Raw genomic sequence first — 15,698 nt, forward strand, 5'->3', positions numbered from 1 at the left:
GTTTCCGGTTAAAATTGGTTTGAACCAGCAGCATATGTCTTGTGATCCTAGGTCTTGGGGCGAGGATTATCAAGCTGGATCAACACGGGATTGAATTAATCTCGGAAGGACCTATAGAAAAAGATCAATCCAGGATAGATCTCATTTCTCTGTAATCCAACTTGGTAAGCTTTGACCTTGATGTTTTTAGTTAATACCTATTTATTTATTGTACATTTACGATTATTTATTTATTTATTATTTGTTGTGATTTTTTTTTATACTATATTTATGTGTACAGAATAAATTAAATCGAAATGTTATTGATGTACCACTCCAATGCAAAACTGTAGAAACAATATCCTATCTCACCTCGTCCGAGCTCATCTCAACCCGGTACATAACCACAGCTTCAATATGCAGTCCCTTACCTGCAAGACTTGTCATGCAAAGAAAAATAAAACAATCTGATAAATCACACCAAAGATCAACTTTGGTTGAGATAACTATAAAAAACATATATTTATAAAAACTCAATACGTCAATAGGTATAGGTACAGGGTAAACATTAAGGCAAACAAAACACTTTTCTACTTAGTATTTAGTGAGATTTCATCATGGAAGGAACTCTAGGAGGTTAGAATGACTGGTAAACAGATTTTTTTTTTAGGAGGGAGGAGGGGGGGGGCTAACAAAACTGAAATTTTGCTAATTTGGAATGCAGGGAGATAAACCTATGTGGGAATGTAGGAAAATAAACCTATATGGAATGTAGGAAAATGTATAAAATTACGAAATTCTGTGCTCTAATAACAATGGAGATTTTCCTTTCGCAATTTTCAGGTAATAATGGTGGGGAAATGGTATCATGCCAGGCAATGTACCAAATCCTTATTTACAACCATGAAAATTGCGAAAGGAAAATACGCGCGATCAATGCCATATTAAACAATATAATCCAACTTGAAAGAGAACTCACTTCGTCTTGATTTACAAGAAGAACATAATGATAAGAAATACGGGCAATGCTAACAGTAGAGCTGGGAAGAAGGCAGTGGATGTTAAAGATTGTATGGCAAACAGCAATAAACTGAAAAAGCCAATTTGAACGATGATATTCATGTACATCAACCTGAAACAAACAAATGAAGAAGATAATGATAAAACAGACTTGCTTTACCTCCGTTCTTGAGATATTGGCCACAAAACTACAAAATTATGTTGGCTCGTGACAAGCATACAAATCATTGCACTGGATGAAAAACACTCTTCTGTATCAAATACATGAGACCTTGTTTAGACTGCGGGAGTAAAGGGACTTTTCGGTATGTATATGTATATGTTTTTTTTTTTTTTTTTTTTTTTTTTTTTTTTTGCACTCTGGGGGGTTTTTTAAATACTCGATGTAATGGTGAAAGAATGAGTATGGGGTTTAAATACGTACAGACGAGACCACTTACGTCACATGCACAGCGCATGGTGGCTGGCTTGTAAAGGTCTCCTGTTTCCCAAACCAAGTGTCTCGGTTCAATACCCAGCTATGGTCCAAGCTGGATGAGTCCAAATAAGGACGAAACAAGTTATAAAAAAAAAAAAAAAAAAAAAACATATACATATTGATACAATCCTACAAAGCTACAAATTTCATAAAAAAAAAAAAAAAAACTTTCAATATTTGTTAGCATTCCAAGCTTTCGAACAATTACCCCGGAATCCTTCTGTGTGTAAGCTGGACGATGCTGGACGATTTATGCTAGTTACATTCAGTTACCTATAGAGAGAAGACGATATATAGCTGCACTCTGGTGGGATTTCTAAATACTCGATGTAATGGTGTAAGAACCTCTTTGAGTATCGGGTTTAAATACTACAACGAAACCATATCACATCACCAAGTCATGGTGGCTTGCTTGTAAAGGTCTCTGTTTCCTAATCCAAGGGTCTCGGGTTCAATCCCCAGCTATGTCCAACTGATCAGTCTAAATAAGGACGAAACAAGTGAGTGTCTTAAAAAAAAAAACTGTCTTGGGCTATGCCCAGTCTAAATAAGGACGAAACAAGTGAGTGTCTTAAAAAAAAAAACTGTCTTGGGCTATGCCTTAGTGATTTGTATAACTCACTAGTGGTTGACACCTACACACATCACACACATCCCACCACACCCGTGGTTGTGTGTGGTGTGTGTGTGGTGTGTGTGTGGTGTGTGTGGTGTGTGTGTGGTGTGTGTGGTGTGTGTGTGGTGTGTGTGTGGTGTGTGGTGTGTGTGTGTGTGTGGTGTGTGGTGTGTGTGTGGTGTGTGGTGTGTGTGTGGTGTGTGGTGTGTGGCCGTGTTCGGTGTAGTGGTCAACCTGCCTTTGTGGTGTAGTGGTCAAGGCGCTCGCCTGGTAAACAGGAGGGCGTGGGTTCAATCCCAGCCGAGGTATGGAATTTTATCCTCAATATAATTTGAGAATTTGACCACAATAATAGTAGTAGCCTACTGCTGGAGTAAAGAGCAGTGTAAATAAGAACTATTATTATTATCATTATTTTTATTATTATTATTAACAGGGTATATTCTATTTCATTCTTCTGGACAAGGGGACGCTAAAACGGATGTAAGATCAAAATACATCGAGTAGAAATGGTCATTAGCTATTAGTCATACAAAAATAATAAAAAATCAACTCAAGGGGGGGAATACTGGATATCAACTGAAGGGAAAAAGTACTCACTTGCGATCTTTCCGCTTGGCTGCATTGACAGTGCTGTCATCTTCATTGAGTAAATATCTTCGCACGCCCTTTGCCAAGTCCATGTAGAAATGTTCCCAGTCCAGATTAGTAATGTTGAGATAAAACGTGTCCCTTTCGGCCGCAGGAATTTCCTTTTCCAACGCCATTCCTTTTGTGTTGTCGAATTTCCATTCGTTGAAAATGAATGGTTCTAGTAGGTTGAGAGATTTGTTGATGGTTCGATGCAGTCTGATGAGTCTGAAAGAAGAGATTTTTTTTTTAATTGATTTGGTTTGCCATGCAATAGTAAGTACACATTTATTGTGCTATTCCAAAGACAGATCACAACCTTAGATGTAATTATATGCACATGCACATGAAGTAACCCCGATGAACTTTTTTGCAAATTAATCAAGGTCTACTTAATTCATGTAGGTACTGTTTTTTGTACTTTAACCTTAAATAACCATATATGTATTGGGTACCCAGTGAAAAAATTACATTATTGGCCAAATACACGAGACCTTGCGAAGACGAAGTGAATTTTCAGTTTTACATGGTCAGAATAAACGAGGTGTGTTGAGAATTGGGTATTTTGGGATATTTATTAGGTACGGAAGTTGGGTGGTGTTTTCTTGTTTTATGTATTTGACTTTTCCTTCCATCTTCCATCCTATAATGCGATGGAAGTTTGGAGCTTTCGGCCTAGCTTAGTCTACATCCAGTTTTAGTATTTCTACATGGTTTAATTAAAAATGTGTAGCCATTTCTTATAGCATTTAAAAATTATACCTAGTTGTTTCACAATCAGTCAGTTCAGAGGAGAACCCACTTTCCATTTTCTCAGGCTGAGTTTGGTGAGTTGAAATGGTTTGTTTTTCAATTACCAGAGATAACTTTCAGGACAACTCACAACTACCACACAGTTTCTTTTCAGGCCTCTCCTTTTGTTCAGCCAGAAGCGGGGAAGAAAAATATTCACATTAGGTACTTTTCAATATTGTGTGGTGTGTGGTTGTGTGTGTGGTTGTGTGGTTGTGTGTGTGGTTGTGTGTGAATGTAACTGGCGTAAAAAGGACGGGTCAACCACTAGTGAACAACGAAACAAGACACGTATTTTGGTCCTTATTTGGACTCATCAGTTGGACATAGCTGGGGATTGAACCCGAGACCCTTGGATTAGGAAACAGAGACCTTTACAAGCAAGCCACCATGACTTGGTGATGTGATATGGTTTCGTTGTAGTATTTAAACCCGATACTCAAAGAGGTTCTAACACCATTAGGTTCTTATACTTTTCAGTCTCATTCTAGCAGTATTACTAGCACCTGCCTCGGTGGTGTAGTGGTCAACCTGCCTTTGTGGTGTAGTGGTCAAGGCGCTCGCCTGGTAAACAGGAGGGCGTGGGTTCAATCCCAGCCGAGGTAGGTGTGGACTCATTGGAGAAAAAGTTGTGGTGGAAAATGACGTACAAGAAAAATTCACTGAGTATAATGGTCACGGGATAAAAACTCTGTCAAAATCTGAATAAACAGGTCCCTATGCTTTTATAACCCCGATATTATACCATTGCCCTTGCTTGCAAAATATGAAACCATAAAAGTATGCTTCAATGACCTCGATATATTCTGAGATGGTGCAAAAGTGGTTTCATTTCGACGTTAAAAAAGTATTGAAAATCTGCATTTTCAACCACTTTGACATACATTCAAATACCCGAAAAAAATCGATTTTTTTTTTAATATTTTTTAATGGCATACCTCAGAAACTTACCTTCAAATTCGCAATCCCGGCACACAAACCAAGCACCCGTCTGGTTCCGAGTAAGTTGGCATTGCCCGTTTCCTTCATGCTTCCTCCAAAGTCCAAAGAGGCAGCACTGTGTATCACCACGGTTACATTGGCGTGTATAAGTCGGATTTGTTCTTCGGAAATCCCCAGCTTGTCCTGCTCAATGTCTCCAGATATGACGACAAACTTTTTCACCGTTTCGGCTACGTCGAGGTTTAGAGCTTTGATAATCTGAAAGAAAAAATAAAATGAAAAATATTAGGGGCATAGTTAGAGAGCAATCTAGAGAAAATAGGAACAAATACAATTATATATTAGGATCACGGTTGGTTCAGAGGTTATATTTATTTGAATAAAAATTCTCGGTCTCAGATCAGTCTTAAGCAAAAATTCGTCCAATCAGATGTTTGGAATTGATGTTTGAGCACTTGCTGAGAGCCAGTATTTTGTTCATAAATATGGGTGTAAGAGCTTGTTTGCCATGAATTTGTTCTTCGGAAATCCCCAGCTTATCCTGCTCAATGTCTCCAGATATGACGACAAACTTTTTCACCGTTTCGGCCACGTCGAGGTTTAGAGCTTTGATAATCTGAAAGAAAAAATAAAATGAAAAATATTAGGGGCATAGTTAGAGAGCAATCTGGAGAAATACAATTATATATTAGGATCACGGTTGGTTCAGAGGTTATATTTATTTGAATAAAAATTCTCTGTCTCAGATCAGTCTTAAGCAAAAATTCGTTCAATCAGATGTTTGGAATTGATGTTTGAGCACTTGCTGAGAGCCAGTATTTTGTTCATAAATATGGGTGTAAGAGCTTGTTTGCCATGTATAAATCAATTTTAGTAGTTCATGAACAGTAGATCTCGGCTGATCTCACTCACAGAAAGAGCCTCTGCAAGTCTGGAGAGTCTCGGATTGGTAATGTCATTCAAGAAACTGATGAGCAATTTACTGCCTTTTTGTGTTGACTGTATGCCAAATTTTACGCAAATTGGACACATCATTATAGATTTATGACAATGGGTGATTATTTTTCCAAGACGGAATCTTTATGGATCCCTTTAGTCCCTTGTGTGCCGCGACTGCCGCGTCTATTTTTGATAAGCAAAGTATCGGGGTATAAACAAAAGAAATGCTAATTGATTTGACATGTAACATGTTCAACATTACTAATCTGGACTGGGAACAAAGACTTGGAACCTATTTGAATCACAAAATTGATTTGACATGTAACATGTTCAACATTACTAATCTGGACTGGGAACAAAGACTTGGAACCTATTTGAATCACAAATCACCGATCAAAATGAATTTCCCATTTTTGGTGCTTCCCCTATTGGCGGGAGAACATGGAAATATGAAAAAAATGATATAAGTTTTCGCTGGATGTCGAATCCAGCTAAAACTTATATCAAAGTATGTACTACGTTTTTTAAGGCCATTGATATGATGTATTACAATTAGATCCTCATTTTTAGCCGTTCAAAAAATATTCAGGGGTTACAAGACTTTTCGAAAACTCTGTATATTCTACTTACTTGGGCCTCTGTCCGGTGACTTTCAACATGATGTCGAAGAACACTGCAGGCACGAAATGGAATAAGTACGACGAGATTTTGTACAGCGTGATGCTGGGCAAGAGTTTGAGCGTGGGGTACCACACGGCCTTGGCCGAGGGGTAATCATGGAGTACGGCAAACATCTTACTGATAAGGCACCTCCAGCGGAATGGATTGCAGGTGCTGGACGTGGCGTGATAGACTGGGGTAGAGGCAGGCCTGGAAACGAAAGAGAATTATATCTTATATTAACTTGTTAGCGTAAGTGTTCCTATTCCTGCCCTTAAACTGAATGCTAAACCCATCCCTGTGTTTTTCCTATCCTCAACCTCCCAATCGTAAGATTAAGTATTGAGTAGTGCTTTATTTTGACAAAATATCCCTCGAAAGTGGTACCTAAAAAATACCTTGGTAGGTACTAACTCACGTAATCAAAACAGCTGAGTCTAGTAACTAGTCACTGATTCTATTGTTGTCTCTAGTCGTAATGAATGTAATGTAGAAGCCATTCATAAATTTTACCGCGTGAAATTTTAATTTTTTTTTTTTTAGTTTATTGATTTTGATTTTTGAAAGTATACCTTGATGGAACATTTGAATTTTGCCCATTAAAGCTTTTCACACTTAATGGTTTTTTGAACGCATCATATGTGCCATTGGTATGGTGTCTTTTAAAAGGTAAAGAGAAAAGCGTATATGTAAAATGTCTCTGTGCTATCACTGAAGCCTGTGGTAAGACATTTATTATTAAAGCTCAAAGGCATTCAAATGGGAACGGTTATAAAATGCAATGGTATGAATGAAGGGAGGAAAAGAATTTACAGTAGGTAGTAAATCAAGGAAAAAAATGGAAGTAATTAATAATCTTCTTGATCAATACAAGAATGCTTCTATAAGTCGATTAGAATTTGTGAAGTCGGCGTCAAATTATAGCCTAGCAATGAAATAAATCAACCGATTATTTTATCACGGGATATTTTTAATATAATAAAATATAAGTGTATGAAATATGTATGTTGTACCGATAATAAAATGTCCCTAAATGTGTACGATAATTATGAGACGAATCGTGTTTTATATTTTTTTGACAGAAAACTTTTTTGAGACGAATCGTGTTATGCCTTTTTTTACCCTAAATGATAACCTTTTGTGAAACCTTTTTTTGAGACGAAACTTAGTACGCCCTCTAGAACAAATTAGTCATTATACTAAGGCCAGCCATTCACTATCAGGTAGACCTGACGACAGGTACACCTGATCAGGTCTACGTGATAGTGAGTGGCTGGCCTAAGATAATCGAATATCGAACGCAATCAAATCAAGTGTTCAAATACAAAAAGAATCCTTGTCAGTCTAGTTAGCGCGGAAGGTGGCGCGCCTGCCTAGTAAGCGCTAGTTCACGGGTTCAATTTCCGCCCAGGGCGAAATTTAATTATTTATGAGTTTTTTAAATAAGTTAAGCAACATTGTTTTGTCCTCTGGGTCATCTCTGGGGCAAAGAAAGCTCATTGCTATTAGGTAAGTATGAGGTTATGAGGTGCAATCAGCTTCATGTTAATACAACTCATAAAAGGTGAGATAAAAAACCTAGTACATAAAACATACTTATTAGTCTTATTACTAGGGATGGGCGATATTTATAAAAATATCGATATTTCCGATATCAATATATTGAAAATAAAATATTGATATTACCGATATATCAAAACTAAAATATCGTACAGTATACAGTTTGAAGGGGTAACATAGGTACATAACCACACCCTCAAGCCAATTGTGGAGACTGAAGATGTTGAATAAATAATTATGAAACTTCAACAGGATGTTCTCGAATTTCCAAAATTATTACTTGTAGTCTTATTACCAGGGATGGGCAATATTTATAAAAATATCAATATTTCCGATATCAATATATTGAAAATAAAATATCGATATTACCGATATATCAAAAGTAAAATATCGTACAGTATACAGTTTGAAGGGGCAACATAGGTACATAACCACAACCTCAAGCCAATTGTGGAGACTGAAGATGTTGAATAAATAATTATGAAACTTCAACAGGATGTTCTCGAATTTCCAAAATTATTACTTTTCACTCCAACCTAACAGACAAGTGGTAAACACCACTGAAATACCCATAGCATATTAAGTAACTTTTAAGAAAGTAAAAAAGATGAAATATTTGAAATTAAGTTGGGACTTAAAAAAAAAAGTGATAGGTTGCCACAAGTTTATGGAACTTGGGGTGGAAGAACTCTATCACTGTGTTACTTCCCATTATTTTAGAGCTCAATATTAGAGTGCCGGCACCCCGACACTCGGTTAGGCTTCCGGCACCCTAGTTTTTCCTCTGTATGTGGAGATATAGCGATCTGTGTGTGAATGAATGGATAACTTACTCATACTGGGTCGTACAATGACAGTTGGATGAAGTTTGTGAGCTTTTGCCACTTCATGTTCTGCGAGTGCTTTAGTGAGCGTGTACATATTTACATGGGTTCCCAATATCCTGTAAAAACACAAAAATAGCATTATAAGACAGATAATACATAGAAAGACAAAAATAGCGCATTAAGACAGAAAGTAGACACCTATCACGAGAAATTTTCCATTATTGTTGTCAAATTCTCAAGCAATGTTGAGGACAAATTCCATACCTCGACTAGGATTGAACCCACGCCCTCCTGTTTACCAGGCGAGCGCCGAGACCACTACACCACCGAGGTAGTTCTACTAATGGACACTTTTCGACACAAACTTACTAACTTGTTATCCTTTCTTATCATTAGACTGCGTGTATTTGCCGCGGCATAATAGACTACGACAGTAAAGGGACTTTTCACTCCTGTGCGGGCAACAGTATAAGATACGATATATATGTACGATATATCCTATTCTACCTCAAAGGGAGACCACTATGTGAAAATCCTCCCTTTAAAGGAAGAAGGACTTACTCGGATGCATTTTTGACCAAGTCCTTTTCAGCAAGTTCCTGGCACATTTTGATAATTTTGTCCGGATCACCAGGGGCAGGATAGATAACTTCCTCAGCATACTTTCGATCCGCATTCACATAGGCACTGGACACATGGACCATGGCCTGCGAAAAGAAAGAAAGGTGTGAAATAACATGATTCTTTAAAGGAATGAGAGTTTCAGTTCGATGGAGTTGTGATATCTGAGAGATGGAGTGACAAGAGCCGACCACTCGCTGCTTCAATATCTTCAAGAAGTGAGTAAAAATACAAGACAAACAAACTCATAATATACGTAATTATGTATTTTCCCCCCTCAAATTAGTTACAAACAAAGGTACATTACCTTAACTTTTTCGACAAAAAGGTTGATTCCAGAGAGAATGTCAAAATCAAATAACAATAATACAAAATAATCCTAACGCACAAACCCTGAGGAAAACCAATCAATACACCCTTCGTTAATATGATTTTCCCCCCGATTTCACCCCGGGGAGGATTTTATATTGAAGGGATAATATTCGTTCTTAGAACGGCTGGTTTCTCTTATCCTGTCTTCCTTCTCTCTATTTCGGGGCGATAAGACCTTTGCATTTCCAGTTCCCTCTATCAAACCTCTTGGAAAAGAAAAATGATTTTTTCAGATCGATTGTTTTTTAGACTGTGAAGAGGTAGCCTCAGATCGATCCGAGATAAGATGAAGTTTACTTATACCTAAGTTGGATTAAGTTTGATTATGCTATCGAGACACGGATCAGTGGAACAATGTATGCGTGCATGACCAGAAAGTAATCTCGTATTACTTTTTGGTTAAACAATTCCGATTCATAAATTTTTTTATTGCGTACTTCCTTAGTGTAAGTATTTTTTTTACCTAATTTTCATTAGTTAAATATGATTCTTTTCGACTGAAATGCAGTCATTAAATTGTTACATTGCGGATATGAATTGCACAAACCGCATTGTATGATTTGCATGTAACAAAGATTTATAATGGGCTATAATAAACAACTCCGTGGAAGGAGAATTCCGGTAATCCGCGAGGGAGTTGTCATATAGGCTATGGTTATAGTTAGGGAATGGAATAGAATGTAGTAGAGTAGAATTTTCCTTTGGAATGATGGGATATCGTAGGATGGCTGGCAGTGTTCCATTTTCCTGTTTCCCACCACTACTGCCTCGGTGGTGTAGTGGTCTAGGCGCTCGACTGGTAAACAGGAGGGCGTGGGTTCAATCCCAGCCGAGGTATGGAATACCTACCTCGGTGGTGTAGTGGTCAAGGCGCTCGCCTGGTAAACAGGAGGGCGTGGGTTCAATCCCAGCCGAGGTATGGAATACCTACCTCGGTGGTGTAGTGGTCAAGGCGCTACCTACCTCGGTGGTGTAGTGGTCAAGGCGCAATGCGAGCAGTATAAATAAGCACTATTATTATTATTACCGCCATGAGAATTGCGAAAGGAAAATACGCGTTAGCTATAATAGCAGTAACCACTCTATTTTTCACAACTTTGCTCGATTTTTCTAGCACTAACAACTCTATTTTCCATTTTCCCCGGCTTCACTTGATTCCGCCATGAGAATTGCGAAAGGAAAATACGCATTATCTATAAAAGCAGTAACCACTCTATTTTTCACAACTTTGCTCGATTTTTCTAGCACTAACAACTCTATTTTCCATTTTCCCCGGCTTCACTTGATTTTCCCCAAGATATGAAGGCACCATTAGGAATACATATGGATATAGACTGTTAGATCCTAAATGATTTATTTCACTTACCTACGTAGTAGGTTGGTCTTTAGGCCAGCTACACACGTCAAAATAACTGAAGAGGCCTGGTATTTTTTTTTTTTTTTTTTTTTTTTTTTTTTTTTTTTACACAGCCCGGGTGACACATGGACCATGGCCTGCGAAAAGAAAGAAAGGTGTGAAATAACATCATTCTTTAAAGGAATGAGAGTTTCAGTTCGATGGAGTTGTGATATCTGAGAGATGGAGTGACAAGAGCCGACCACTCGCTGCTCCAATATCTTCAAGAAGTGAGTAAAAATACAAGACAAACAAACTCATAATATACGTAATTATGTATTTTTCCCCCCTCAAATTAGTTACAAACAAAGGTACATTACCTTAACTTTTTCGACAAAAAGGTTGATTCCAGAGAGAATGTCAAAATCCCTATTTTCCTATTTAATGTGGCAGGATTTTCAGAAATGAGCTCTTAAAGCCAACCATTTATTTACCTATAGTTCAATGTTCATACGCTGAAGTTACCTACAGTTGAATGTTCATTGCTGGAGGTGTCAATCTATAATATTTATTAATCAAAACAAAAATCCACTTACTTTGTTATCTAGAACTTGCTTCAGTCTCTCGTCCACTGACATTCCTTTTTTCGGTCTAAGTAAAAGATAGATCTTCTCAAAGGGGACATCACGGAGAAATTTTTCCAACAATGCAATGCCGACAAAACCAGTGCCTCCTGTGATGAAAATGTGACTGTTCTTGTAAAATTCTTTGATGGTAGGCGCCATTTTGAACAATTCTGAAACAAGTGAAAATTTAGGGTGATTTTTGGAATGCATCATAAATCAATTTTAGTAGTTCAGGAACAGTAGATCTCAGCTGATCTCACTCACAGGAAGAGCCTCTGCAAGTCTGGAGAGTCTCGGATTGGTAATGTCATTCAAGAAACTGATGAGCAAATCGACTGCCTTTTTGTGTTGACTGTATGTCAAATTTTACGCAAATTGGACACATCATTATAGATTTATGACAATGGGTGATTATTTTTCCAAGACGGAATTTTTATGGATCCCTTTAGTCCCTTGTGTGCCGCGACTGCCGCGTCTATTTTTGATAAGCAAAGTATCGGGGTATAAACAAAAGAAATGCTAAATAGTCGCGTTCGAACTTGAACCTTACTATTTTTGATCAGTAAGTCTCATGACAGGGTCTGCAGTCACTTAACTACCAGGGTCCGCTGTTCAATCCCAGAGATGATCATCAAATTAATTATGTATTCACAGTTTAGACTGATTGTTTACCGTGCAGCCGTACACGGTATGATCGACTTTTCAGTACAATGTAAACAATTATAACTTCAATGTAAACAATTATAACTTCTCAACTGTTTACAATTAATTTGATGGTCTCTGGGAATGTAAGATTACAGGATTTTTTTTTTTTTTTTTTTTTTTCCAAATACAAAAAGAATCCTTGTCAGTCTAGTTAGCGCGGAAGGTGGCGCGCCTGCCTAGTAAGCGCTAGTTCACGGGTTCAATTTCCGCCCAGGGCGAAGATTAACAAATAAGGTTCGTTCTCGGGACGGCCCATTTTCTCCTCTCTTGACCTCCTTTTCTCTTCGATTTCGGGACGATAAGACCTCTGATGTTAAGCTGTGTCCACACATAGTCGACGAGGTGAACTATGTTGTAAAGGCAGTGTAAGGTTTCAGACGACGTCCACTATGTGTGGACACAGCTTAAGAGTTTTCTCCACCAATCCTTTAGAAAAAAATGATTGATAGGAATCCTAGGAGATAGGATAGAAAAAAAATGAAATAAAAGGAACTCACCTCTTGGCATGAACAAACCAGCCGGCTACAAGAATATTATTGACGACCACATCAATAGGAATGTAATCGTAAATCAAATCCTTGTCGACGGGCAATCGCCGAACCACCCCATTGGCGGCACCCATGAAGAACCCTTGAGGGCCATTACGAGATATGGTCCATCCAGGTACTGGCTCCCGCCAAGCTCCCACGACTGAAAACACAGAGGAAGTAATGTAGAATACATACTAGCAGGTTGCCCGTGCTTTGCCACGGAAGATCATAGCTCGAAATCGGTTTATATTTCGGCAAGATCCTCTCTTATTGTATTGCATTTTTTTTCCTCATGTCTATAACATAATATTAGGAATACTCCTTCCAAATTTTAGCTTTCTAAGTGTTGGGATTCTGCACAAAAAAAGAAAAAAAAGTGATAGGTTGCCACAAGTTTATGGAACTTAGGGTGGACAAACTCTATCACTGTGTTACTTCCCATTATTTTAGAGTTCAATATTAGAGTGCCGGCACCCCGACACTCGGTTAGGCTTCCGGCACCCTAGTTTTTCCTCTGTATGTGGAGATATAGCGATCTGTGAGGTACCCAGTGTTGAAAAAATTGCATTATTGGCCAAATAAACGAGACCTTGCGAAGACGGAGTGAATTTTCAGTTTTACATGGTCAGAATAAACGAGGTGTGTTGAGAATTGGGTATTTTGGGATATTTATTAGGTACGGAAGTTGGGAGAAAAGTTACAACCCATGCAATGTTGTTTTATTTTGTGCCCAACATTATAAAGTACTTGCAACACTTATGCCTAAGCTAAGCTGTAATACCCTGAAAGATACTATAATCTTTAAACCGGATACCCTTTTGTAATCAAGAATAATGTAACATGGATACTTTGGATACCGATTCATTTACTTGATCGTATATTGATTTGTTTACACCTGTGTGTAGGTTGTGTAATTCAATATTTTATCACTTTCCAGCAAATCCTATTTGATCGTTGAGGTCTGATGAATGCAATATGGATTAATTCTGATGTATTAAATGACATTACATATTAAATATTGAAGATTGTAGCCTAAACAAACATAAAATGAAATGATAATGCGTACAACAGTCGGCGTAAACGGACTTGCACGTTGACAGTCTACTTTTTTGAGTAATTTTGAGGACTTTTTTGCATTTTTATATTTTGTTCTAGGTACTTGTTTTTGTTCGTTTACTCTTTTATAAAATCATAATTTAAATTGTCCTAATCATCGAAATATTCCCTACATATGATTCGTCCTAAAAATAAAGATATTAAAATCCTTTTTTCAAGGTTTTTGTGCTATGTGGGATATCTTTATTTTAGTTTTCTAACGATGAGCTCAAATATTGTTAGAGGTGAAATTTCTTTCCTCGGATCTCAAATAAAGTTCTGATACGTGAGATTGTGAGAACGTTAGTCACAGTATCACGCGTATTGCCTGGTTTGGTGCGTATTTTTTGTCCTCTCAACACAAGTTAAGTAAGCTCTCCTTTTAAAGTTGTTTGCGATTTTTTTCCTTCTTCTATTAACTGGACTTGCATAACTCAACCTATTTCTTTACGGTCAAAGACTTGGACTGATCATTGATCCGTAATCGAGAAGCTATGTTGGAGTTTTTTTTTTTTTTTTTTTTTTTTTTTTTTTTTTTTGCTATACATGAATGTGTGTAATTTTTCTTCCATCAAGTAGTTTCCTCATACAACCTTCATCTGGGAAGTCCAGAAACTTCTTCATTGATTAGAGAGTATTGTAATTTTTAATTCAATGACTTAAAAATTGATAATAATGAACTTCTGCGTAACCACTAACCACCTGGCACCTACTGCTCTAGAATTATCTCAAATAATGTACTTGGTAAATTAACTTTATTAGCACTGGCTCACTGCTCACTGCTCAGAAAATACTGACAAAGTGTACACTGTACACCTGCAGTCCTGCATCTAGATACTTAGGCCGGCCACTCACTATCAGGTAGACCTGACAGGTATACCTGACGAGCACACACACTGTCAGGTAGACCTGATCGGGTATACCTGTCGTCAGGTCTACCTGATAGTGAGTGCCTTAGATTATTGCATGAAGAATTTCATACAAGATTCTTTTTTTTATTTAATCATTCTAACCTATACATATTAAGTATTCACACGAGTAAAAATAACCATTCATTAACCATTCATTCATACTCAAGTAATTTAGCCAAAAGTAATAGCACTAAATAAAAATAAATGAAGAAATTGCCTTTTTACTGGAAGACCTTGATTCTCAATATAAAGGCTGAAATTCTCAGTCTTATTCAAGAAGGAATAGAAAAGGTAAGAAATAAGGTGAATTCTTAGTTTTTCCTTACAGTATCACTGAATCTCTTTTCTATTCTTCATACGTAGGCACAATAGAAGATAAACACTCCACTACGATTGCACATAAATACACTCTTTGTGTGTACACTTGACTGGCATGGCCACCTGTCCTCCCCGTACATCCCCTCAAATTTCACTACAGTATCCATCTCACCTCCATCACTAAGATCATCATACTTTACTCAACTCTATTTCTTTATTTTAATTTATTTCTCTTTTCCTCTTCTCATTATTATTTTTTTTTCCTTTTTTTTTTAAATAATTAAGCAAGGTCTATTGTAATGATTATGCATTGTACAATGTGAAACCCATAAAATACACGAGACCTTGTTTAGACTGCTGGGGTAAAGGGGCTTTTTAGTCTCATTCGAGCAGGATAAACAAGGTATATTCTATTCTATTCTCAGTAGGCTGTTCTAATGTTCCCGACTATAAATTCTGCTGTTAGGTAAACAAAAATGTAAAGAAAAAAATCCAAGCTTGTTGATACCTTATACCTACTCATAAAAAGGAAATGATTATTGAAGGGAAAAAAGGGAAAGGAAAAGTACATTCAAGAAAATGACCATTTCTCCCCAATCCCACAGGTAAGTAAGTAGATTTTAACGTGAAGATGTTCGATTTCTTAATTTTTACACTTCCTTTCAGAGAAAAGGACAAAGGACAGCTTTCCTTTCACAGATATTCCACCGATAGTAGGTTCCCATTCACCTATGACAAGTT

At 37.3% G+C, this 15,698-nt stretch overlaps 1 protein-coding gene across 1 annotated transcript; it reads right to left on the reverse strand.

The window, feature by feature from the left end:
- Nucleotides 1–450: 450 nt before the first annotated feature.
- On the reverse strand, nt 451–15,135 carry LOC103506787 (putative fatty acyl-CoA reductase CG8306). Its single transcript, XM_026821770.1, has 5 exons — nt 15,130–15,135; nt 12,601–12,827; nt 6,027–6,266; nt 2,694–2,951; nt 451–1,111 (listed from the first exon to the last, which is right to left on the reverse strand). The coding sequence occupies exons 1-5, from the start codon at nt 15,133–15,135 to the stop codon at nt 970–972; spliced, it is 873 nt and encodes a 290-aa protein (XP_026677571.1). The 3' UTR covers nt 451–969.
- Between the last annotated feature and the right edge of the window lie 563 nt (nt 15,136–15,698).

This window comes from Diaphorina citri, unplaced genomic scaffold, assembly GCF_000475195.1.
Source record: "Diaphorina citri unplaced genomic scaffold, Diaci psyllid genome assembly version 1.1 scaffold263, whole genome shotgun sequence".
In the NCBI taxonomy this organism is placed as follows: Eukaryota; Metazoa; Arthropoda; class Insecta; order Hemiptera; family Psyllidae; genus Diaphorina; species Diaphorina citri.